Source organism: Notolabrus celidotus, chromosome 13 (genome assembly GCF_009762535.1).
Source record: "Notolabrus celidotus isolate fNotCel1 chromosome 13, fNotCel1.pri, whole genome shotgun sequence".
Taxonomy (NCBI): domain Eukaryota; kingdom Metazoa; phylum Chordata; class Actinopteri; order Labriformes; family Labridae; genus Notolabrus; species Notolabrus celidotus.
The window spans coordinates 8,703,689-8,730,010 of NC_048284.1; the positions used below are offsets into that span (position 1 = coordinate 8,703,689).

The following is a 26,322-nucleotide window of genomic DNA, read 5'->3' on the forward strand; positions in this document are numbered from 1 at the left end:
GTAATCATCAGTGCTTTAGAATACATTCATTTCCCCAGCCGCTCCCAACTTCCAAACTGTGTGTGTGTGCGTGTGTGAGTGTGTGTGTGTGTGTGATGGTTTTTATCATGTATTTATGTAACCTGGATTGAGTCCACCATCTTTGATTTGCACACAGGCCCATTATGCACACACACAAGCACACACATCATTATTTGGCCCAAGATTCTGAAATGTACCACTTTCATGTTGCATTTTATGCATCTGGCGTTAATCTTCAATCGTTTGGACTCCTTCAGTGCCAGGGAGAGGGAGTGAAGTGGCCTTGGGCCCTTTGCTTTTTGGAGCTCTCCCCCTCTTTTTTCTCCCTCTCTCTCTTTCTCATTCTCTCCCTCTCTCTCTCCCCTCTTGTTTGCTTTTTATCGTTTCATTTTTTCCCCCTTATACTCTCTCCCTCTCCCACGCACACATTCAGAAACATCAGAGAGCATCATAACAATTCCTATCAGGTGCACGTCTGCGCCATGATTTATTCACCCCTCCTTGTGAGTTTGACTTCTATAGAAGCTCTGCGCAGACAGAGAAATGAAAGGTGCCCTTAAGTCACCAGGCGCGCGTCACTAGAGGGAGAGAGTGAGAGGGATGAGATGTAAGCAACCATGATGAAACAGTCATCAGGATGGGGGATAATTATATCCTGATCCTTTATCCAATCAGTGGTTGCCCTTTTCAGTCGGACGGGGGATCCTGCCTTAAATACTTCACAGTTTTTTAACTTTCCTACCTCACTGCTGCTGATTTAGATGTGACTGCTTTACAGCATCCCTCAGCCCCACCTTCATTTTGAGAGACACATCTTTTAATGAAAACATGACACTGAATGAATGAATATAAATAATTGATTTCAGGCATTTCTTAAGAGAAACACATTCTACAGTCCATGGGAATATCCAACTGACAAAATAAAAATAACACAAATTTACTCTTCCATATTTCACACAATGAAATTCACACAATCAATGACCAATGAAGGAGAAGGCTGAGGCTCGAGGCTTTTTTACAATCCATAATATAACCCAGGGAATCAGCAGTACAACAAAGAAAATAACAAACCTCTAAGTCTTACTCTTTCTATGTTGTAATCGTTAATTAGTTTACATTTTTACAGTTTTTTTTTAAATTCCACGAGAGCTAAAACATTTCAACTCATCACTAAGGTAGGGTCATAGTTTGACTCCCAGATCTGAAACACAGCTGTATTTTACGTTGGTTCTAGATAGACACACACACATACACACATGTCCCTCTTCAATTATATTATCCTTTCTTAATTCAAACAAAAATCAGAGACTAACAGGAAGATTGTGATATAGCTTAAAAAAATATTTCTAATCTTTTTGAAGACACATCTAAAAATGTCTAAGTGCTGGACCTTATGAAAAATGGATTAGAAGTTTTATGACAGCATGCTTTATTTATCATTCTAATAGTTTTATATGGGGTTTTGATTATAGACTTATATACAATACAATATATGAAGGCACTTCTTATTCAACAGATTTTTTATTTTGAAAAGCATATCAATGGATAAGGATAATTCGGTTTAATCTATCAATCTATCAATCACTCAATCAATCAATCAATCAATCAATCTTTATTTGTATAGCGCCAAATCACAACAAACGTTATCTCAAGACGCTTTTACAAACTTAGCAGGTCTAGACCACTATGTCAAATTATGAACAGAGACAGGGTAAGACTTTCCACCATGAGCATTGCAGCACATCCATATCAGCTGGAGTCCGGAACGTCCACAGCAGGCGGATGCCTACAGCAGCTTTGATGCATCTTATGTGTGGTTCCCAACTGGGTTTATGATCAAAAGGGAACTCCTACAAATGTTATTTCAAAGTTGTGTTCAAATTCAATTATTTTGAATTCAATTTTATTTCAAAACTATCCCTGTCTCCACAAAACACCATGAATTGAGTTTTACCCTCATTTAGTTAGAACTTATTGACTTCAATCCATATTTTTAACTTCATCAACTCAGTTTGATTGATACTGATTTCAGTAACTCTTTCATGTTCTCCCTAAGACAAAATAGATTTGTATCATCTGCAAAGTGTAACACATTTCAACTTATTTGAAACTCTGCAAATATCATTTAAATAAAGTATAAAGAACTTGGGTCCCAATACTGAAACACATCAACTTACTTTTCTACAATCTGAATCAGTGTTATTCATTTTCATATATTGTTACCTATTTCTAAATAACTTAATCATTTTACCATACAGTTCCAATTTCTGTAGTAGTAATGTGTGTTCCACTGTGTCAAATGCTATATGTTCAAATCATTACAGCTACATACAGTGTGTTGTTTTTTTATCCCCTGTTGTTCCAATATTTTCTACGACATCCATCACAGCTAAACATGACAACAGATTCCCCCTGAATTCGTTCAGTTTCTTCGTAATGCATCTCTGAGTAAACAGCCTGAAGGGTCACAGCAAGAGATGCCTGCTTCCTGTTCAGTGTGTGTGTGTGTGTGGGAATGTATGAGTGCACATGTGTAGTAAAGGGTGTACCCCTTGAACTGAAGCAATAATACACAGGCTTCCTCTAGTAACTAAAGCTACTTAACTGATCCCTAAGAGACTTATGTACACACTGTATGCCTTGACTCTCACATATGCAGATAATCCCATTTTAATTTTTTCTACTATAAACAGCTACTGGGCTTTTTATGAAATACATTGTAACCTGTTTTTTTTTTCTCCCTCTCTGTTCCTGTTTCCTCTATGTCCGCCATGTCTATGCTCACTTTTTTTCCCTCCTCACCCTTTGACCCTCTTTGTTCCTTTTCATCCTCTCTCCTCTGATCATTCCTGTCACATCGTCTTTCACATTTACTTGGTTCACCTCTCTGCCACCCCTCCTCTGTCCAGTTCCTGACTAAAGGCTGTGAGTCGTCAGAGATGACGCTCCGTCGAAATGGCCTGGGGCAGCTCGGCTTCCACGTGAACTACGAAGGCATCGTGGCAGAGGTAACTGTCTTTGAGTCACTATTTTTAAACTGTTCTTTCAACTATCAAGTTTATTGGAGAAGGGCAGGGGTTTAAAAGTCAAATGATATACTTCATCAGCTTGAGTTTACCTAGTGATGCTGACAACCATTATTACTATTACTACTACTACTACTATTACTACTGCTACTGCAACTATTACTACTACTACTGCTCCTACTACTACTACTGCCACAACTGCTACTATTGCCACAACTGCTACTCCTACTACTACTGCTACTACTAGCGCATACTATGGCTACTATTGCCACTGCTGAAACTACTGCTACTACTACAAATACTACAACAGCTACTTCTAATACTACTGCTACTATTGCTACTGCTATAATTACTGCTACTACTGCCATTACTGCTGCTACTACTACTACTGCAACTACTAATACTACTGGTAATACTATTAACTACTAACAATAATAACACTACTACTAATAATGACAATAATAATAATAATAATAATAATAATAACAACAATAATAATCATGAAAAAAATAATTATAACAATAATGAAATACTAATAAGAAAAAATAAGAAGAATTTTGAAAATAATAATTATAAACGTAGTTATAAAATGAATAGTAATAATATTAATAATAATACAAATAATTACTAAAAATAGTAATAATATTATTAATAATGATAGTAATTACAATTATTATTATAATAGTAAAACTAATTTTTATTATATTTAATAATAGTAGTATTAATTATTATAATAGTAATCATAATAGTAATAATAATAACTTGTTTCACATAGTACCATTAAACAAGGGATTACAAAGTGTTTTGACCTTCAAGCAAAAGCATTCATGACAACAAATCATAAGAACCCATACACAGGAACATAAACAACCAAATGATCCAAATAATGTAAGTTCCCTTTCTCAAAAAAACTCCAAACTGCAAGGCAACATCATAACCCAAAGTAACACAATAACCAAACAACAAGAAGATATAAAGTGATGTATGCATTTAAAAGCGATGGTATTGTAGCAATAAGAACAGTAGAATAAATTAAAGCAATAAATGCAGTAAAGGGAAACAAGAACAGTAAAGTAGATCAAAAACATTCAAAAAGAGATGGGTGAAAGGAAAATCATAAAAGGAAAACAAATCAATCCCATAGAAAAAGCCATAGAAGCAATTAAGAAGGATTATAGCAATAACAGATTTGAGGATATAACGGGAAAAGCACCTAGAAACAATAAAGGGAACAATAAAAAGATGTCATCACATAAAAGCAAGTCTATAAAAGTGAGTTTTCAGAAGAGATTTAGCAGATGTTCCTGATTCTTCCCACCTTATTTCCTCGAGCAGGCTCTTCCAAAGTCAAGGGCTGTGATGACAAAAGCACAATCTTCTTTAGGTTTTAGTCTTGACTTCGGACCAACCAGTTGCGCTTCACCTGAGGATCTAAGGCTGCGGACTGGCTCATATAGTGTCTATAGTTCAGGGATCTAGCTAGACTCAGATATTTCATGCATTGTCTCAAATCTCTTCTTAGTGTTACATAGAAAAATATCTGCCTTAGTTTTTGGTGCATAAACTACATAGAACATAATCATATTAATAACACATTTAGGCACTGTAGCCCCCCTGCCCTTCTTGGATATGACTGTTCATTAAATGGAGCATCTCTCAGCTTTAGCAGTGATTAAGTCACATTTTTTAACTTACAGGTGGAGCCATATGGTTATGCCTGGCAGGCAGGACTACGACAGGGAAGCAGACTGGTTGAAATCTGCAAAGTTGCTGTAGCAACGCTGACACATGAGCAGATGATTGACCTGCTGCGAACCTCAGTGTCTGTGCGTGTTGCCATCATCCCTCCACATGATGACGCCACCCCGCGCAGGTAGGTTTGGATAGGAGTAGTGCAAAGATCTTATGCTTCAAATGGTTGTAAGGATGGAACGATGTCAGTGATGCATCTGGAATCACATAACTGTAGAAGCTATTAGAGACCTTTAAAGGCAGAGGTGCATGTCTTTGTTTAATTAGTTTCTTTTCATATTTAAAAAGTCTCGAAGAACATCTTATTTCAAACCTTTTTTCAATCTCTGCCAAGATGAACCCTCACTTTATGCGTCTCTTCTCTCCCACAGGGGCTGCTCAGAGCTCTATCGGATGCCTGTGTCTGATTACAAGGGCAGCAGCAGCGATAGCGGCTCCTTCGAATACAAGTTCCCCTTCAGGAGCAACAACAACAAGTGGCAGAGGACATCCAGCAGCCCTCAGCAGTCACTGACGGCCTCACCACAGCCTCATCAACCAAACCGGGCCATCAGCCTGGGCAGCTCTGTGGGGAAGACCCTGTCAGCGGAGAGGCTGGAGAGGGGCGGGGTCATCCCACGCAGTGTCAGCAGCGATGGCCGACCCCTGGACCCCAAGAGGTCGGAATTCATTACCCTTTGAGACGTGGGCCATTGTTTATAATGTTGGTCATTTGAGGAGGTTGCATTAGCTTTCCCAACTAGTATTGATTGTAAGATGGTAATTGTAGTGTTTAATTCTTTAAGCCAGAATTATAGTAACTCATCCAAGTGAGTTATCTATTTGAGCTCACAAAAGGCAGCTTTAGGACAGTAAAGGATTTTATGGAGAAGCTTTTAAATATTCATCAGATTTTTTCCATCCAGACTGTGTGGGAACTGCACTCGCAATGTAGCAACCAGTGGCATTTCCTCTGCAGGAAGAGCTTAGAACATTTTGCTCCTTACAAGGCTTTGCTGTGTTTATTTCATCTTCCTTTATTTCCTTCATTTGCATGTGCCTTCAGATTCTTACAGTTCCTATGTGTGTGTGTGTGTGCTTGTTCTACATCAGGATGTCCCCGGGCAGTGAGAGCTATAGCCTGGCCTCCTCCCTGGCGTTGGGTCGTTCGCCTCACAATCGCAGCTCGCCAAGCAACCTGTCATGTTCCAGCGACGCCTCCGGAAGCTCAGCTCACTGGAGGCAGAAGTCCATGCCTGAGCAGTAAGGAATCTGGGGGAGAGGGATTATGTTAGTCTGTGGAAGGCATTGTTTCATTTCTTTTATTACAGTTATGATGAATTGTATCAGAAAACCAGTTTTTCCTTTAGTACTATTAAGTTCTGTCCTGCCCCAAAGCACTCTCTCATTGTGTTCAATTTCACGTGATCCTTATGGAATTCTTGAGTTACTATGATTTTATGTCACACTTCTAAAACACATTTACAAAGTCACAACGGCACAAAAGTGCAATATATGAGCAAAATAAATCAAACCATAAAACAAAGCATGATCAGAAACACAAGTCAGACCTGCAAGCAGGCTTCTGTGTAAAAAAAGGTTTTCAGAAGCTGCTAAAACAGCCAGAAAATTAGGAATTCTGAAAGATCGGTTCAGGATAAACAGTAACTCAGGCAGATGATTGTACACGGGGAGCACTTTTATTGTTGTAAAATGTTAAAAAGACGTTCAAAAATGGTCCAAGAGTGGAGGTTTATCCACTAACTATTTGAAGATATTGTTTGAGCATGTATGTACGAACCAAATTTCACTGAGAAATCTACGTCTGTCACATTAACATCAATATAAAGTCACATCTTGTCTGTACTGCAGCTAAAATGAATATATTACAATGCATTACAGTCACTGGCAGAAGAATTAAGAGAGCAGTTGCATCTAATCACGTGGCTGACTACATGACAGCCCATCATTCACTGCTGTCACCCATCAGCCTTGATCAATCAACTACATAGTTAGTTTGAGTTTATTGATTTACACGTATATAAATAATACTGATTAACATACACAGACATTAAGAAATGTGATGGAGAGGGGCTTGATCTAGGCACTCTCAAGGAGATTGATTGATTGATTACTATAGTCTCTAAAATAGGCAAAAGGAGAAACTACCAAAAAGGGAAAAAGAGATATAATCAGCAGCTCTGGGTGTCTCTACCCATCCCATGTTGTCAGAGCTGTGCAGCTGAAGTGCCAACATATTCAGTCTTTTTTCTTCTTCTGTGGGGAATGTTCAAAACAGCTCCTCATATGATGTCTTTGAACCTTTTTCGTAACATCACACAGCCCGTAAATTGCAGTTTTTATAACATTGTAGGAAAAATGGAATACATTGAAATTATGCTGAGGTCAAACATCTGCTGGAAAATTACTTTGAAGAAAAACTGACACAGTAATCATTTCGGTCCTCCTTTCATCCCTAAAGTAAACAATGAATGAAAATGATAAGACAAAATGTGTTTTTGACGTGATGTTACAACCGTATTTACACCTGCTGAAAACTGATTGAAATTAGATTTTGGGGGTGATGTTTTGGTTCAATAATTAGAGAAGGCGCCCCATGAGACTTATGTCCTCATCACACTGGTTGTAGGACCAATTCTCAGTATGATTTTGTTGATGTCTTTCTCCCTCTCTTTCCCCACATTTCCTGTCTCAAGTCAAGTCAAGTCAAGTCAAGCTTTATTGATATAGCACATTTTAAAACAACCGCAGTTGGCCAAAGTGCTCTAAAAGCTTAAAAACACAATCAATAGAAACAAATGGTAGTTAAAAAAGAATAGATATCAAAAGCACAATAGATAACACAAGAAAAAGTCACAATAAATAAAAGCTAAATAAAATGTTGGATATCTCGCTCAACAGGAATTAAAAGCCAATGCAAAGAGGTGTGTTTTAAGTAAAGAAGTTAAGGTTCAAGGTCACTTTATTTGTACCTGTAGGTAGATTTTGTTTGCATTGAGTCAGCCTCCTTTTAACATCAACACAACAAACAGCACAGGATGATACATGACAAACAAAGTGACAAAGTGCTTAGTGCTTAAGAGGTAACCCTTAATAAAAACAATAAAAACAGGAAATGAGCAATCAATAAGAGTAAAATCAACCATTGGTCAATAAAAACAAGATAAAAAGAAAGAAAGTGCCACCAGTAAAACAAGATTATAAAGGTCCATAAATACTTAATAAATAGTGCAGAACTTGTTTGTAGAGCATCAATCTGTATTACTGAGACTTGTTTAGGATACTGATGGATCATCCTATCAAATAAAGGCAAAAAGCACCAAAATATTCCCAAAAATGTAATCCTGTTTAGTCCTCATGAGTTTGGATTTTGAGATCTTTAGAGAACAAAATGTATCTTTAATATTACAACATTTCTTAGCTTAAGTCATGCACTGGTCATGAGATTTTTAGCGATACATGTGATATTTGACTAACATGATCCAGTCAACTGAAAAGACACATGAAGTAGAGTTCACATGCTCAATTCAAGAATTAGTTTTTTAGAGTTTAAGTAGAAGAAAAAAAGAGAGATGCACTTTTTGAAGCAGCTTAACAAGTCTAAAAGAAGGACAGTTAATTTGGGCTTTTGAGAAAAATAGTTGTGCATCATCAGCATAACAGCTGAATGATCATAATGGTACAAACATGTTCGTTAATCATCTTTTAGCTATTTGAAGAGCATTTCTCAGTTTTCTCCTCACCACTCCTGTAAGACTACATCTACTGCTGTCCTGATTTTAGACGTAGGATTTAATCATCCCACCCAAATAGAAATTGATTAGTCACTTTTATGTTTAATGCATTGTATTCTAATACAGCAGTGGTTGGCTTGAGATTAGATTCATTTGACAGTTGTAACAGTGTATGACGTTGGTGTAGGAGAGTGAGGTGATAGCATTTGTGTGTCTTTGTCTTTGATAATGCTCCTGACAGACCGTCTTTTTCCACCCACTGCAGCCTGTGGGAAAATGCATTGTGTTTCAAACTCTTCCATTGTGTCATTTCTAGCTCTGCATTTTTAATCAGTGGAAACACACAGCGAGACATTTTTAAAAGCTGAATATCATTTTCTGGTTTCCTGCCTATGTGCTTATTAACCAGGTTTCCACCCACTAGACACTCTCCCATGTCTGGGGACAGGCGGGAGGTGGTTGGAGAGGGCGTATCCAGCGGGAAGTCCACTCCTAATTGGTCAAGGATGGATGAAGGAGGAGGAACTGAAAGAGGATCAACAGGTGGGTTTATCTTGAAGGGAAGGGAAGTGTTTTTTTATGGGATGCTTGGGGCACTTGACTCCTGAATAGTGCTAGAAGAAGGGGCACCCTGGGAAAGAAATCATCCATATTTACACACATCTCCCAACCCTTTAAACTGACAGGTAACCTGGAGTGTGTGTCGGGTGTTTGTGTGTGCCTCCTCAGCCTCTCGTGACAGTTTTTCCTCAGCTAAGATACAAACTCTGACAGCTTCCACACTGCCTCTGAACTGCACTTCTCTTCCCCTTCTCTCCCTCTTCTTCCTCCTCCGCCTCTTCTTCAAGCTGTGAATTATATTGCCTTCACAGAGAAGATCTTAATGTCTCTGCAAACAGACAAAGAGGTGGGAAGATAATGAGGCAAACAGTCACTTTTCACTCTACTCTATAAGGTTTAATAAAAGAGACCCAGAAAGGGGAGGAATTCCTTTTTTTCCTGTCAGCACAGTTGGCCAACCTTCTCTTTGTGTGCCTTTCCTTCCTTCCCTCCCTTCCTCCCTTCAGCCTGTTCCTCATTCTCCAACTCTGTTTATGTTTGCCTCTCATTCATCTTTTTTATTGTCTTGTACACTGGTTTCCATTTAATTACAAGTATCCTTCAATGCAATGTTTTTCGGGAGTTTTCTTCTTGTTTTCCAGCTCCGATTCGGAAAACCACAAAGACTAACTGCTCCTTCTCGGCCGCTGTGATATCCAGCAGGATGTTTCTTTGGTCAAATGTTTACCAGCCTGCTCTCTGCCGTGCCCTCAACCTGTTCCTAACCGCCACAACCACAGAGAAAAAAACCCAAGTCTCTTATTTTGTGGTTGTTTATAGCACTTAAGTCAGTACTGGTCAGGGTGGAACAATGCATGCTGGGCCAGCTCGGCCCCATGTCAGCCAAGTGTCCGGCTCTGCACAGTCTGCTCTGCTGTCCCTGTGGTTTAGGGTTCTGTCCTTTCCTCCCCCCTCCCTTTCTTACCCCCTTGACCCTCTAGTCCTCAGCGATGATGATGTGGCCGCGCGCTGTCCAGAAATAACATGAGTCATGCAGAGGGCAGAGGACTCACTTTTGCTCTTAGTTTTTGTCTCCCAGACACAAACAGGACAGTCTGTAGCCTTTCAAGGTTTTCAATGAGACTACTTACAGAATCACACTCTATTCTGCAGACACCTTTTAACTTAACATTTCCTCTTATTTTCTTTTGATGTCCAATGGTTTGTTTATAACTAATCCATGCACTGAATAGTGAGATGCAGAAAATTACTAGTTGTCATGACTTTCCTTCAAATGCACAGCGCTGTTCTAGTTGCAGAAAGCCTTCAGGAGAACACACATACACACACACTGACAGTACAGGGAAAATATTACAAGCTCAGTCATGAAATATCAGGATTGTTTTTTATATCAGGACACATCTGGGACACCAGTCACATATGCAATAATCCAAAGACACCAAACAATGTATCACACACAAATGTGTACTCGCAGAAAGTGCAGAAGCACTCAAACCAGCAGGCATGCACACATGCAGCCATGTCTAATTAGTGCAGAAAGCCCTGTGGGCCTCTCTGCAGAGAAAACTATGCAGAGTAATGAATATTCAGAGTGAGATATGGAAGCATTCTCTACATTACAAGATTCACTCCAGCAGATGTTATGATACCTCGCTCAGTTCTACCTCTCATGATGCTGTGGTCATTAGCTTGCCTGCTCTGTATGTCTTGTTGCATAACCTCAACAATTACACAACAGTGCCATTTATACCCCAAGTTATGCTCTGGGACACATAGACACATTACCTCATGCATCATAGCTTGCCCCCGAACAAACAAAGCCAGCAGGGACAAGTCCGGGGACAAATTTGTGTTTGAATTGTGTTGGTTTTTAGATGACAAGCGATCCAGGATTTTTTTGTTTTGTTTAAGGACACGGCAGAGGCAGAATAAAAACAACTGTCAGCTTTATAAGTCTCTGGGAAGCGTGAGTAGCAGCAAATACGCAGAAGAAAGCAGAGAGAAGAACAACTTCTCTGTTGAATCATCAACAAATCATCTGTTTGTGCCGCAGGCAGGCTCTGTCTCAGTGCATGTGTTTGTCACCAACCCCAGCTATGTTTATTGCTCTCTTTATTGCAGAGACACCAGTTTCAAAGTCTGGGCAAGGCTACTCTGGAGCGCCCCGGATCCAGAGGCAGGAGCAGGTCATCCACCTGTCCCCGAAGAAGAGCAGCCAGGTTAGGTTTCACGCCGGCCGTACACCTCCCACTGTAAACTTCTGTGACTCTGACAGGACAGTTCTTACACTGTAAACCCTGCCTTTCTACACTCTGGTGCACGGATGGCTTGTTTCTTTTGTATCTGTCGGTTTCACAGGTTGAAGTTCACCCTGCTAGCATAGTTAGCTATACTGCATTTAAATGTAGGAAGTTTGATGATTAGGTGATAATAAGTAATATTTCAGTTATGTCATTTGCGTGACTCTCCCTTGTCCTGTTTGCTCCAGCAGTCAGACGGCCCTTACTCCGGACACTCCAGCAGTAACACCCTCTCCAGCACAGCCTCCAGCGGGGGCCACAGTGACAGCGACAAATGGTACGAAATGGGTGCAGGCGGAGGCTCCAGCGGTGACCAGGGCGACCTGGAGCCCAACGGCCTTGGAGGAGGAGGATACCTCCAGGGGGCGTCGGCCGACAGCGGCATCGACACCAGCTCTTACAGCGCTCCTCATCACAACCACCCTCATTCTCATCATGGCAGCACCACCTCCCTGCTGGCTCCCAGTGGGAGCAGGGAGAGCAGGGAGCGGACAGTGTCTCCTTGGCACAGCCCCACAGAGGGAGGGCGCAGGATGCTGGAGAGGTCACCTGCTGCAGCGGAGTCTCCAGGACCTCCTGCGGAGAGGAATCTTGAAGGGACGGGCCGAACCCCACCTACTCATCTCCTGGTTAGAGACAGCAGCACCTATAGTCTGAGTGAACAAGGATCCCACTCCAGGTCTGTCTGAAAAGACTATTTAATGATATACAGTATAGAAACTTGTCTGATATATTCATTGATGTTCATTGCAGCCTGTCGTGCTTAGCGTGAGAACATCAAGACAAAAACACATTTTCTACCATTACTTACCCGCTTATAGGTTAGTTGCATTTAGGGGGAGGGGCTTAACAATTCAAGTAAACATTTCATTGAATGCCATATTTGCATGTGCAACTGATTGCATGAGCAGTAAGTATTTTGGTATCATAAACTTGAAGTGTGTATGTGAGTACAGCATACAACTTGATGTTTTACCAGAGTGGTTCAAACTCTGGGCGGGGCCAGCTATGTAGGGGTTGAGATATGATCAACAATGTTTATGTTTGTATTTGAATTGTTGATTTAATGTTGACATGCAGACGTTTATAATTCCAGGAAACAATCTAGGAATCTGAGAATTGATTGACCATTCACGATTCATAAACAAAAGCCACTTGTAATGCTAATTTGAGAGTTGATACACAATTTGGGTAAAAGTATTCATCCACACCTGTAAATTATTTAATTCAGGTGTTTCAGTCAGGCCCTTTATCTCCATTGAAGGTCAATCTTAATGCTTCAGCATACCAAGACATTTTGGATAATTTTATGCTTCCAACTTAGTGGCATCAGTTTCGGTAAAGCTCTTTTCTATTTCGTCATGACTGTGCCCCAGTGCACAAAGCAAGGACTATGAAGACATGGTTTGATGGAAGAACTTGACTGGCCTGCACAGAGCCCTGACCTCAAACCCCATCGAGCACCTTTGGGATGAACTGGAACAGAGGTTTTGAGCCAGGTCTTCTCATCCAACATCAGTGCCTGACTTTACAAATGCTCTACAGAATGAACAGGCACAAATTCACACAGAAGTTCTTCCAATAAGAGTGGACGATGTTATAGCTGCAAAAGGGACCAACTCTATATTGGTATATATATTTGAATTCAATGTCATTACAGTCCCTGTTGGTTTAATGGTCAGGCGTCCGAATACTACTGCTCCATATTGTGTATTACTTGGTTTTAAGGGTTACAAGCAAATTGTAGGCCAACTGTTATAAAGAATGTTACCTAAAACTTAACTAGCATCTGAAATACATGTCATGAACAATCAGTCCTGTAGCCGCTAACACATTGCAATTCCAAAATGGTGCCATGACAAAGTTCAGCCGTCACTACGTACACAAAATAAGGTGACCCAGTGTATGATTTCAAGAACACCCCCCCCCTTTCACTCTTGCTCAACTTCAAAAAGATCTCCATCTGCTGAACCCAACATGACCCAGTAACCTCTGCCCTGCCACTGCTGCCTGAGCTCACATCACACACCATGCTCACACCCAGATAAACAGTAGACATTAAACATGAAATTCACACATGCTAACAAACACACACTCTTTTTCTGTATTCTCTTTATTCTCACTCATTTTGGTGCTGTGGTCGCTAGTGTCCTGTAACCTCTTGAGTCCTCTGCCTCCCTCCACCTCTTTCAACCACAGCTGGGACCCATCTATGGATAGAAAAGGGCACGTCTCTGAGCCGTCTCGACCTTGTGTGATTTCGATGGGCATTTTCAGGAAGTTCTCTTCTGTTCCTGCCAGCTCCGATGCCTCACATTGCCACCTTTTCCCCTCCATTAAGCCTCTGTAGCTTATTGTGGATCAGAGGCTGAACAACCTCACCCCACCTGCGTCCATTACACATCGCAGATGGGACATAACGGGCGTAAATATCCCGCCTTGAACTGCAAATGTGTAAGAGCCACTTGAAAGGATAAGCAGCCACAGAATCAATTGCATTAAACAGACTTTAAAATCTGCAGAAAACAGAGTCATTAAAGGGTCATTCAGCTGTGGAAGCACCGCCATCAGCTCTAAATTATAATGAATTAACACTCCAATCTGAATATAATGTACATCCTCCGTCACAGACTAATTCCAGGTTTTAAATGCAAACTTGACCTCCTCCACTTCATCACACGTCATCACAGCACATTCTACCTGACCTCTATGGGAGGTATGTTCCCACTTCTCATAACTTAAGCCGACATTCTCTTCGCCCATAAAGAACGCACACTCGACCACCTCCCTTCTCAATGAGACTTTCTTGGAAGCCGAGCATGGGAGTAATTTGAAGTCCCTCTTATCTTTCCACATTAGGCCTCAGGAAATGTGGAACACGTGTCCCAACTTTTCATAGCTGCACTGGCGTCTAGAGCAGGGAGAGAACTCCAGTGTTTCGCTCTTCCTGTTCTTAATCCAGCCGTTCATATAGAGTTACAGTTCATGACCTGGGCATCACCTGTGCAGCGCTTAAGCTAACATTGTATTCTGTCATAGTCGTGATGTTAGGGGGGGAAAGGAGGGGCTCTGGAACGAGTTTGCATGGGTTTGTTGACCGCAGGTGGTACTTTGATATCATTCTGCATCTGTAATTCAATAATGCATGTCCTCCTGGGGATTTCGGAGGGATTTATAGAGAATTAGGAGGTTATCATTCATCACTTATTTAGTGGTTGACACAAGACGAAAACTGGTTTCTTCAGGGGCAAACTAGTTCTGATTCTCCTCTCTACATACCAAAGATATCCTGGTACGGATATTAAAAAAAAAGGTTGTGATTGTCTCATGATTGAATTATTTCGAAGATTGTGATGCAGCTCCCTTAAATTCTTCTATCTTCACCCCTCCTCTGTGTCAGGCATTCAGGCCACAGCTCCCCAAGAGACGAGTCCTCCTCCTCCTCTGCAGCCACCTCCCCTTCATCCCAGTCCACGGCGTCCCCCGGGCCCAAGACCTTCTACCCCCGCCAGGGAGCTCAATCCAAGTTCCTGATCGGCTGGAGGAAGCCTGGTTCCACGATAAACTCTGTAGACTTTGGAGACACTCGCAAGTAAGGCAAAAAAAAAAAAAAAGCTGTAATCGAGAGTCTTTAATTACAAGCTCTTTGCCCGGGAGTGGGTTTTTATTGCATGCAGTTGCACAAACTTAAGTTAAATGATATTAGTGGTGCAGCCTGAGTTTGTGGAGTTTAAATTGCACAGCTTAAAGGTGCAATATGTGGTCCATAAAACATGTGATCATTCTCTTGCAATTGAGTCCTGGTGGAGGCTGGTTTATGTAGTTTTATACAACTTTACCTCAAGTGTGTTCAATAGAGGTGCGCCCTGGAATCTGTATAACTGCTGATCCTGGGTGATGCTACTTTCATAAACCACATAGTTAGGATGACTTAGGATGTGAGGATCAATATATAACATCTTAGTGAAGCTTATGAAGCTGAATCTATGTTTAGACTTTGGAGTGTTGTTATATCATAATGCAGTCTCCTTTTTTCCTGCCTCTCTATATTCTGAGCCGACAAAATTGGGAATCTGTGTCTTTATAATGATAGTATTTATGGTAAAGCTGCTGTATGAGCCCGTGTTTGATCCCATTACTTGTCCACCCACAGTGTTTTCCTATTTATGTCTTGTTTGAATAGAAATATGCGTACTACTTGATTACCCCCTTGTGGTATAAGAGGATATTACACTAGAGGCTTTAAATAGGGATGCTGTTACAACAGTTTGGCACTGATAGCACTCACTTACTACATATCTTTATTCACTCATTATCAAGCAGTTCGTCTGATTGTCCATCTTTGTGTGTGTTCCAGGAAGTCTCCAGGAGAAGGTGGAGTTGAGGTTGTCCCAACACCTGCAGCCAGGCCCTCTCTTCGGGACATGCACTCACCTCAGCCTCACGCCAAGTCCACTATGGAGGAAGACACGAAGAGACACGGTGCTCCAGACAGCCCTCCAGCTCCACGCAGACACAAGGAGAAGACACGTCTGCAGGCACGTTTGTGAATCAATTCAGACTAACAGACAGATTACATCTCAGTGAGGCTACCTGATGAATAGAGTTAATTAACAAAAGATAATGGAACACAGTTTTTTCATCTTACATGATTAGGCTTGGTCTGTGAGGTCATTATGCTCTGAAAGAGACACTCATTCATAGAGGTCTTGAATGTGAACACTTGAAAACCTCTTAGTTATGGCAGCTTGTCCAAGCAGTCAATCAATCAAGCTTTATTTATAGAGCACCTTTCATACAAATCAAATGCAATTCAAAAAGCTTTACAGCGATAGAAAAAATCCTAATTGTAATGGCTAAACATAAAACATAAGTGGATTTAGAAGTAGAGACTAATGCTCACCAATTGCAATAAGATTTATATGAATAAGCAACAAAGGGAAATAGTAAAGATAAAAGTCTAAGATGAGTTAAAGCACTGAAATAAAAATTATTAGTAAGATAATAAAATTGAAGTTAAAAATAATTCTATTCTCTGATCTCAGCTTTTATTCATCAACATACGTGTTTTAAAAATGATCAAATTAATTATTTATAAGGTGAAATAAAAGAAAAAAAAAAGATAAAATCATCAATCTAGGTAAAGCATTTAAGGAAATGCAGATAGAAGGTGTAAAATAAATGAATAAATCAAGATGAATAAAAGCTATAAAGGCAGTAAATGAGATATTAGGGGAGTAAAAACAATTAAAGGAACATAAAATGATAATAAGGGCAGTAAGAAGACGACGACATCACATAAAAGCAAGTATATAAAAGTGAGTTTCAAGAAGGGATTTAAATAAGTAGGAGAATAGTAATACGATGCTTATAAAGTACTGCAAGTTCTGCATCTAGTTTGAACTACATGTAGCCTGACAGAGATCATGCTGATCAATACTTCTCTATCACAGACTGTAAATAAGACGTGGATGTAGCCACTGTGAAGTTTGAATTCTTGAGTTTCACACCTGTTGAGTGCAGTGTTTTGATGTGGCTGGATATACTCTGTTGTACCTCCATCCTAACTAAGAGGTCACTGTTGTTGCTGTTTGTCAGTCAGAAGGTTGCCATGCTGTGCAGCATACCTTGCTTTATCCTCTAATTTATCTGAATATCATGAGATATAGGGGCAGACTTTAAACATGTAGAGTTCTGCACTACCTGACTTGTTCTTGCATGTGGATTCGACCCCACATACACATTTAAGTCACTTCTGCATTGGCTCCACTTTACACACCTGAAGGCTGTGCCCACTCCTTTTTGTTCACCCACTAGTACCCACCCTCAGATCTTGTCATTTGGTGATGTATAATCAAAACACTCATTTCCACCACTCACATACAGCACGGACAGAAATCCCCTCCAGGCCAGCCTGTGAGCCGCCGTCGCTCACTCCACCGCACCCTGTCGGATGAGAGCATCTATCGGGGTCAGCGCCTTCCTGTGCTGGGCGACTCCGTGACTGATCCAACGCTCGCCGCTGACTCTCTGTTCAGCTGCTCCACCCTCCCACGCTCACCCACCACCCGGGGGGTTCCCCTCCGAAGGCCGTCCTACAAGCTGGGAGTCAAACTGCACGGTAAGAGGGAGGCTGAGAGTCGCAGGTGTTTTGCTTTAAGAAGTATGCAGTACAGATGTAGTGCTTTCATATTAGAAATGCGTTACTAGGTGTTTTTGTTAATTTGTGTCAATAGTTGTTTTGCTAATCTATACATGGAGAGCTATAAATGCAGCACTGTGAGGTTTTTATATCCACTATAAGTCATGTGGTTTGTTTGGTCATGTGATCAATCAGATGTTATCTATTGCTCCTTTAATTTTAATATTTATTATGAAGACAGTTTCAATTAATTCCATGATTCAACTTTGGTTTTCAGGAGATCTTTCTGCCTCTGACACATCATTGGTGGATTTGGTAGAGCGTCATCGTGGACCCCTTCCACAAGAGCTGATGCCCCTCCCGGCTGCAGGCAGGGACAGCCCCTTAGACTGGACACACCTTGTCGATGTGGCCAATACCTTTGAGACCGAAAGGAGCACACACTATGGTATCAGCAATAAATTATAAGTGCAAAAACACAACCATGTATGAACGTTATGTAATCAACAGAGCTACTTTTGTATCTTATTATGCATCTGTCTTCATCTGCTGCAGATTTTGCATCCCATGACTTTGACTTGCTTACATCTCTGTCCCTCTCTCCCCTCTAGTCCAGAGAAGTTACGTGTTCGGAGATGCAAACCACAGAAGCAGTGGTGCCTCCAGCCCGCAGCAGCCCCACATAGAGCTGCAGCCTGCTCCTCTGTCACGGCCCTCATCCAGGTACGCACATGAACAGAAGAACTGAGACACATCTGTTATTTCTGCTGCTGTTAAAAACAGATTCACTGAATGAGTCCTACGCTGAGGAGCTCCTGTTTTTATTCTAAAGTCATGTTGTTGGTGTCGTGTTGGTTTGGAGCTCTGTGGGCGAGGTTTGTTATAACTGAATATTATCTATCTCTCTCTTAGTGAGTGTGTAAAGAAGGACTAACAATCACATGTGCTCTCTTCTTCTCTACAGTGAGGGTCACATAGGGCTGGAGAGGAAGGTGACAAAGCTGGAGGCCATGGTGAAGATGCTCCAGGAGGACCTGAAGAAGGTACTCATACACTTTCCCATCGAGCACACAGACTAAATCGATGCAGAGTTAGACTGTTTCGCTTCGAAAGGAGAACTTTTGTCTGCATGTTTACATTCTCTACTCTGTTATGGCTTTTATTCTTCATTCAAGTGTCAGTACGGATGAAGAATGTGCGGCTGTGGGTGATTTGCATGAAGTGGAGCAGAGAGTAAACATAAAGAAAAAATACAGGTCTTCAACAGAAAGCACACAGTCAGCAGTTGTGCGGTGATATTGTTGTTTTGGTTCTGCTCTGCTGTTTATCAGAGGTACCTGCTGACTCAGGTTTCACTTCAATCACTCAAACTGGTTTAACGTCAACTCACCTGAAAGGAGCTGAGCTGTTTAGGAGGACTTTAAAGGTTTCTTATTCAGTACGACACGCTTTCTGTGATAGAGGACAGAAGGGTATTCACAACTTTCAAGGTTGAGTTATTCACTCTGTTCATGTGTAATTAATTTCAGATCTGATGTATTCAAAATCTGCTGTACAGTTCTGTTCAGTGTTAAGTACTTGCAGATTTTAAAATGAGGTGAATGAGGATGCATGCAGACTAGGATGTGAATTTTTAGTATTCTCTGTGATCAGTCTTCCGAAATGTTAACGATCAATAGTCGATTAATCATAAATAAAAACGTAGATGTTTCCTATGACAAAAGTGTTTTTTTCCCCTAAATCATATTTTCCACAACAGTGTATTTAATAGCTGATGGTATTGAATAGCAATACATCATATAAATGCCTACAAAATGTTAACACACTGAATATCAACATGTAGAGTAGGCTCATTAAAATAATCTCCTCCACGGAATAGTCATATAAAGTCAATCATTCAATCAATCTTTATTTATATAGTGTCAAATCACAACAAACGTTATCTCAAGACTCTTTACAAACAGAGCAGGTCTAGACCGTACTCTATGTTCTATTATTAACAAAGACCCATCATCAAGACAGGATAAGATCCAGTCCCATCTTACAGACCGGACTCAGTCTGATCTCACCTTAATCCACCATGAGCAGAGCACTTTGCAGGCAAGGACAAACTTCTTTTAACAGGCAGAAACCTCCAGCAGGACCAGACTCATGTTAGACAGACATCTGCTGAGGCTGAGTTGGAGAGAGGGATAGAGGGAGATTAAGAGAGAGAGAAATGATAGTGATGAGACGGATAGTAGTTGTTGCTGCTGGAGACTGCCGCAGCACCATCTATGGCAGCAACTCAGAGGAACCTACAAGACCAGGGGGCTCAAAGTGAAGGCTTCAACTACATAATTTGGATTTACTGCGACAAGAGAACGAAACAGAACACATTTCAGACTCACAGTGTCCAGTTTTCTGTCTACTCGTTCTTATTGAGGAAAAATAAGCATGTGTACGTGGTCACGTGTGAGTCAGAACACGTTCAGACAGCTCTGATGTTGCTGGTCTGCAAACATACTAGCATACCAGCAACACCAGTGCCATCCCTGCAGTCTGTTGGCTTTGTACCTGAAGATGGGGAAATGTCCCGTGTCGTTGTTGGCAGCACAGTTTTATCTTCTCCCCTCCCAAAAAAGTGTGCAGCCGCAGTCTCCGCTGTGCGCAACACCTCGAGCCAGCTGATTCACATTGAAACATACTTTAAACGTCAAACTTCCTGAATAGCTTAATGAAATATGAGACCACATAATGTTTGCTTCACGTGATAGAAAATTGAAAAACAAAAATGCTTGTTCCAGTATGTTCTTAACAATCAATGAATCAACACTGGAGTCATTGATAACAACCCTAATGCAGACATAAACTCGGAGGAACTCCAAGCACTCCTCTCTCTTTACAGTCATAGTGCCTCTCATCTCAAGCCGCCCCCCCACTAAGGTCTTAAATGATCCTGCTGTGAGGACAAGTTTTCATATTTAATACTTGCGTCTCAGGTTAACCTACCTCTACCTCCTTCTTCAAAGTCAGTTTCAGGGAATAAGTAACAGCCTCTAATTTGAGGAACCACAGCAGACCGTAGCCTTATCCTACAAAAAGCATCAGACCAAAGCTTTGCAGTAAGTTTAGATTGCTTGTAAGGTTCATTTGTTACCAATTAGCTCTAAGGACAAATATCCTTACACCACAAACTTTAATCTCAATGATTTATCTCCCATAAGATCCATCCATAGTCTCATCAAATTTGATAGTATACCTTATTTTAAAGATGATTTACAGCAGATGTGTCCCATCATTCTCAGCTGACATACAGGAAGGAACAAAGGTCCTCTTCTGCCTTTCCTTCTGTCCCCTTGTAATATTTAATAGTTTAAGAGCTGTTGTTAAAGTCAAAGTGGCCTTCACATTAGCGAGTCCCAGGGATGAGTTTTACTCTCCTAACTGCAGTCCGGGTGTTTTTTATTTCTCACGCAACTCCTCGTAAGTTCCCTCCTGTCAGTGAAATACCGGAGAATGTCTGAGCTGCTTATTTTCAAGGAAGCGGAGCATCAGGTTGACACTTACAAAAATAATATGCCTCACTGTCACCTCCTTTTCCCAGCCTGAAGCCAGCAGCTATCAGCTGATTGACAGCATGAACCAAAAACTCCCCACATCTCCAGTGTTTCCTTTAACACTTGGCGTGCACACAAGTCGAGCTTTTGGCGGATGCAAAATGCCACCTAATAAATTCTCTCCACAAGTTTAATCTTGCTGTGACTCACTGTCTGCAGGGCCGGGGAAGTTTATGCAAACATTAAAGGGATAGAGTTGATTATATGGTGTGTAATGTGTTTATTTTATCTGCATTGAATCACTGAAGTTCTCCCTCATGTCTCCTTTTTCAATGACTCCTCTCTTTGTGCACATCCTTCCTCAGGAGCGTGAAGAGAAGGTGCGACTCCAGACTCAGATCAAGAGGCTCTGGGAGGACAACCAGAGACTGCAGGAGGAGTCGCAGACCTCCGCTGCCAAGCTCAAGAAGTTCACAGAGTGGGTCTTCAACACAATCGACATGAACTGACTCCGACCTGCACATTTTAACCCCACACACGCACAACCACAACTGCATTAAACCACACACGCTGTCCGGACAGGAGGCAGAGGGAAGCTGACACTGAAGAGAAAGTTTGCACAAGAAAAGTGGAGACTAGCCCGACGCTGAACCCTCCGGACCTTTTTCTAATGGCTTCAATCATCAGCTGGTAATGTTGTTGACCCTCTGCTAAACTTCTCAGGACGAGACTCAAGAAAAACGGGGTGGCAGATTTTTACAGATTGATCTGTATCCTCCAAAGGAAGCTGGGGAGCATTGCTTAATTACTTTCTTTCATCTTGCTGAGACAAAATGACTTTTTAAAAATTGCTGAGAAAGAGGAATCCCCTCCATGTATCACTCTCAAGAAGCCAGCTTTCCTTCGCTTCTGATTTGAACACAAAGAATCACTAAAACACCCTTTTGCCTCCATTTTTCTCAGCTGGTGTCAACATCTAATAGGGGCAACCTACAGCCTTTTTAATCTTTTTTTCTCTTTTGCAAATGTTTCCTATCTTGTTTTTAAAGGGACATTTGTGCCAAATTGAACTAAACTCATCAAAAGGGACGACTGGTGACAACACACAGAAAGACGACTGGCGCACACAAATCTGTCACCCCAGCCACTTGGAGTTAACAAAAACAAACACAAAATCAAACTGAAGCCACAGGACCACACATTCTTCACGTGTAACAGGCACATCCAGAAAGAAGTTCTCTCTTCTGGACGCCTCTGACACCTTAAGGGGGGATGCAGCAGCTAAAACCACTAACACAGAAGCAGGACGATCTGCCTCTGAAGTAAAAAGAGGACCTGGATTTGTACAGTTTTCTTCTTTTTTTTGTCATATTTTCTCTTCTGTGACCCTCACATCTGGATTACAGCATCTTCCCGGTCTCTACAGCACAAACTAACACCTGAAAAATAAAAGGAGGAGTATATTTATAAGCCATCGGCATGTGGTGCCAAAAACAAGACTGATCCCCAGAGTGCTTTTGGTCCATCTCGATTGTTCGTGTCTTAAAAGCAATAGGAGGAAAGTCGGGACTCATGGCTCTCTCTCAAAAGAAAAGGGGGAGGACGTCGCTTTAGGAGGAAGGTAGAAGAAGTTTTAAAGAGTGTGCACAAGAGCGTCCACTGAAGCAGGGAACAACTTTAGGATATAAGAAGAAGAGGACGTCATCTACCATCCCACCGTCTGGAATACAGAGAGCCAGCTGACAGTCCATGACAGAGACATTTTCAGGATGGAAAGGAAAAAAGGGGGGACTTGTTTTCCGGGTTAATTTATTTCCTTGTATTATAATTCCAATAAATAAGTTGTTCTCTTCGTACAGTACAACTGACATCAGTGTTTAGTTCCTCAAGAAAAAGGTCACTAGCTATATTATTTAAATGGCTTTCTTTCTTCATTCTGGCTAAAGCCTGACTATATTGCTTTTTTCTTCTGTATTCTGTTGTATTTTGTGGTGCCCGAGCCTGCTGTCGTGTTGCTTACAGTGCCCTCTAGTGATGACCAGTGGAAATGTCATAATTATTAAATGTGCTGCCAGTCACTCTGTATTTTTTCCAACGCCTCCGTCAGACATCGACTCGGGGAGGCCCGATCAAACTCAGACAAGAAAGGAAAAAAACAAACAAAATGCCAGCTTTGAGAGACAATCAGAGGTTGGTTTTTGATAAAAGGGAGCAGACCATAGGTGTACTCGTATGTGTGTGTATGCGTGTGTGTGTGTGCTTACATTTCAACTTCTAGAGTTTCCTCAGGTTCAGTATTATTAGTAAAGAAGAATATTTAGAGGAAGTACTTCAACATTAAAAAAAAAGGCTATTTATGGTTTATATTGAGATACAGATGATAAGAGGGAGCTGCTGTACTGGTGGCAGTGTGTGTTGTGATTGTGTGAATGTACATCAGTCTATCCAGCTGTGCCTACAGTCACTTATTCTGGTCATTTACTCCCAGGCAGAGCAGGGACGTGCCTTTGAAACAACACCTGGGGAGCAGTTGAAAGGGAAAGGCTCTTCTTCATCATCCTGACTAACAAACACACCTGGTAACACACACACACACACACACACACACACACACACACACACACACACACACACACACACACACACACACACACACACACACACACACACACACACACACACACACACACACACACACATCACACACACACACACACATCACACTGTTGATAGTTTCACCCAACTTCCCATTAAAGTTGTCGACTCAAACGCTCGAGTCTTCAGCCTTTCTCTCCTTCATTGGAATCTTTCTACTGAACACATTCGTGGCTGCTCAGCCTTCAGACACAGGGACCAGAGTGTGTGTGAGAGTGTGAAGTGCATGGAAATGTGTCCGTACGTGTGTGTGCCTTTGCATTCAGTTACATGCAGTATATTTCTCAGTGCAGCTGTCCCCTGAAATAAGAGTGAATCAGAGGAAAATCACCGAGCTGTCGGCGTTTAAAGCCCCCTGTGAGGAGTCTTTAACTGGATATGAATATTATACATCAAAAATATGAACACTGAAGCCTCTTTAGGAGCCACAAAAGTCAACAAAACCACCAGTAGATCACCGATTACCGCACGCTGAAGAAAACGGCCTCTCTTTTCACACGTTTTTAAGCAAATCTTCACAATGAGGGATATATTCGATGAGAACACAAAGGGCGTCAAAATCAGCACAAACCAAAACTTTCCCACGGGAGCTTTAACACGACAACAAACGTTTTAAGGTCACTTCAGGTCACCAATTTGATTATATGTATTGAAGATGTGTCTCACAAATGTGGTGAAAGCCTTAAATCCTCTAACCTTCGCTGTCAAATCCCTCTGATGATTGAAACATTCCCAGGTTTTTGAATTTTTTTATCTAAATTAGCATCTTGAAATTGATGTGTTTCCACTCCTGCAGCATGTGGCACGAAACAGCACCCTGTCTGAATGTAAAGAGAATATAGAAAAGGCGTTAAAAAAAAAAAAAGTTATGATGTTTACTATAAGTGACGTTCACCTCTGCAGTTCTGCACAGAGATGAGTGGACGTGTACTAAAAAAACACAAAGTCTCGGTTCTGTTTTAAGAATCTCTCGTCTGATTGGACAGTAACCACTCAGTGCATAGTGAAAAGCTTGAGTATGTTGCTTTGTGACATAATTTAGTAGTTTTAACAGTTTAACAAAGTGGGCCAGTAGTGAAATGCACTCTAGTAGTCATCCAATAATGTGAAAGCCTCAAAAAATAGACACAGAATAAGTCAGAAATAGTCCAAATCCGTGTAGATTGTCTGCCATAAACATGGGATTTGTAGTCCAGATCCACAGCTTGTCGATGCAGAAACACGACCTCTAGGTCTTGTTTCATATTTTATTGTATATTGAAAGTGCTCTAGATTTTTGTAACTTAAATGAAGTATGGCCAAATGACAAAACTGTGCAGTGCAGATTTTTTGCTGGCATCTTTAAAAAGTGTGCATCGAGTTGGATGTTAGATAAATACAAAGACATGACGTCACACATCAGTCCAGTTATTTCCAGTGTGAATGTCGACTTCTTGTACAGTGCATATAGTTTTTTTTTCTTTTCTCTGCTTTTGTTTTTGGTGCTTTGTGGAAGGGAAATGTGAATGCTCCGATGTTCAAATGTTCCATTTTGTAAGATCTTTTATTTTGAAGAACCTTTGCACAGTGTTTTATAAAACGGATTGTGTCGACAGGTTTTTTTTTGGATAAGAAGGGCGGATCGATCCATGCCTGTGCAATCGTGTCTTGATGTTGCTCCGTAGTTTTGCTGCCAGTTGAGTTCCTGAAAAACAAGAGGAAGGTGCTTGACTTTGTTCACTTCAAATAATCCGAACCCCTCCTCCTCGAGCCTCACTGCTCAGACCAGAGCTGCGGCGTCATTCGTACGATAGCTCTGCTTGGTTTTTCAGTCGAGCACGACTCGTGAAGTCAGTGATTCGATCCGGGGAGGAGGGTTTCACAAAGCTCCGAGTCACAGCTCCCACTGCTGTGTCCTGATCCGTTTAGTTTCCTCCTGTCTGAAGTTCTGAAGTTCAAACTTAACATAGTAGTGATCAGCTGTGACTGCAGATAAAGCACACTATTTCAACCACAGAACTGAAAGTACTGTTTACATCTCAGATCCATTGTCTTTGTAAAATGTAAAGGTATGAAAAAGACATTTGCAGTGATCACAGTATTAAAGTTTCTGAAATAAATAAATGCTGTATTGATTTGTGAGGATGTTGCCTTGTTTGTGTTTCTGAGATTCTTACGGCTTTTGTTTATACATTTTGAACTTTTGACTTTCTGACATTTACATCATCAACAGATTAATAGATGACCTGAAATCCCATATGGTAGACACTACCCCTCCTTGTTGTGACTCCCATCATTGACCAGGTAATTAAATTAAGACCCTTTTGTTTTGTTGATTAGAATTCTAATTATTTTACTAATATTTAACAGTGGATGTCTTAAAGCAGTATATGAATCTTAAATATAGTGTACAGTTTTTCTACAGAAGTCAGAAAGAATCTACAGAAGCGTGTTGCATTCACATGAGAAAAAAAAATTGGCTCTGTTTTTCTGAATTAATGAGATAATTCTCTCGGAATTATGAGAAAAGGTTTTCTAAATAAAGAGAAAAAATGGCTTTTTATCTGCATTAACAAGAAAAACAGAAATAAAGAGAAAAACAAAACAGATGTT

General features: G+C 41.0%; 1 protein-coding gene across 4 annotated transcripts in view; it reads left to right on the plus strand.

Moving 5' to 3' along the window:
• Positions 1 to 25,851, plus strand: part of sipa1l1 (signal-induced proliferation-associated 1 like 1) — a 122,002-nt gene extending 96,151 nt beyond the window's left edge. For 2 of the 4 annotated variants that reach the window (XM_034699077.1, XM_034699080.1), the window contains 14 exons: positions 2,931 to 3,029; positions 4,745 to 4,920; positions 5,171 to 5,458; positions 5,892 to 6,041; positions 8,943 to 9,076; positions 11,216 to 11,313; positions 11,583 to 12,073; positions 14,795 to 14,986; positions 15,752 to 15,932; positions 17,281 to 17,515; positions 17,814 to 17,984; positions 18,148 to 18,259; positions 18,501 to 18,579; positions 21,441 to 25,851. In XM_034699077.1, coding sequence (XP_034554968.1) covers positions 2,931 to 3,029; positions 4,745 to 4,920; positions 5,171 to 5,458; positions 5,892 to 6,041; positions 8,943 to 9,076; positions 11,216 to 11,313; positions 11,583 to 12,073; positions 14,795 to 14,986; positions 15,752 to 15,932; positions 17,281 to 17,515; positions 17,814 to 17,984; positions 18,148 to 18,259; positions 18,501 to 18,579; positions 21,441 to 21,584 — 2,550 coding nt within the window. In that variant the 3' untranslated portion in view covers positions 21,585 to 25,851. The remainder of the gene's footprint in view (positions 1 to 2,930; positions 3,030 to 4,744; positions 4,921 to 5,170; positions 5,459 to 5,891; positions 6,042 to 8,942; positions 9,077 to 11,215; positions 11,314 to 11,582; positions 12,074 to 14,794; positions 14,987 to 15,751; positions 15,933 to 17,280; positions 17,516 to 17,813; positions 17,985 to 18,147; positions 18,260 to 18,500; positions 18,580 to 21,440) is intronic. The other 2 variants (XM_034699078.1, XM_034699079.1) reach the window with 2 other exon arrangements.
• Positions 25,852 to 26,322: the final 471 nt, after the last annotated feature.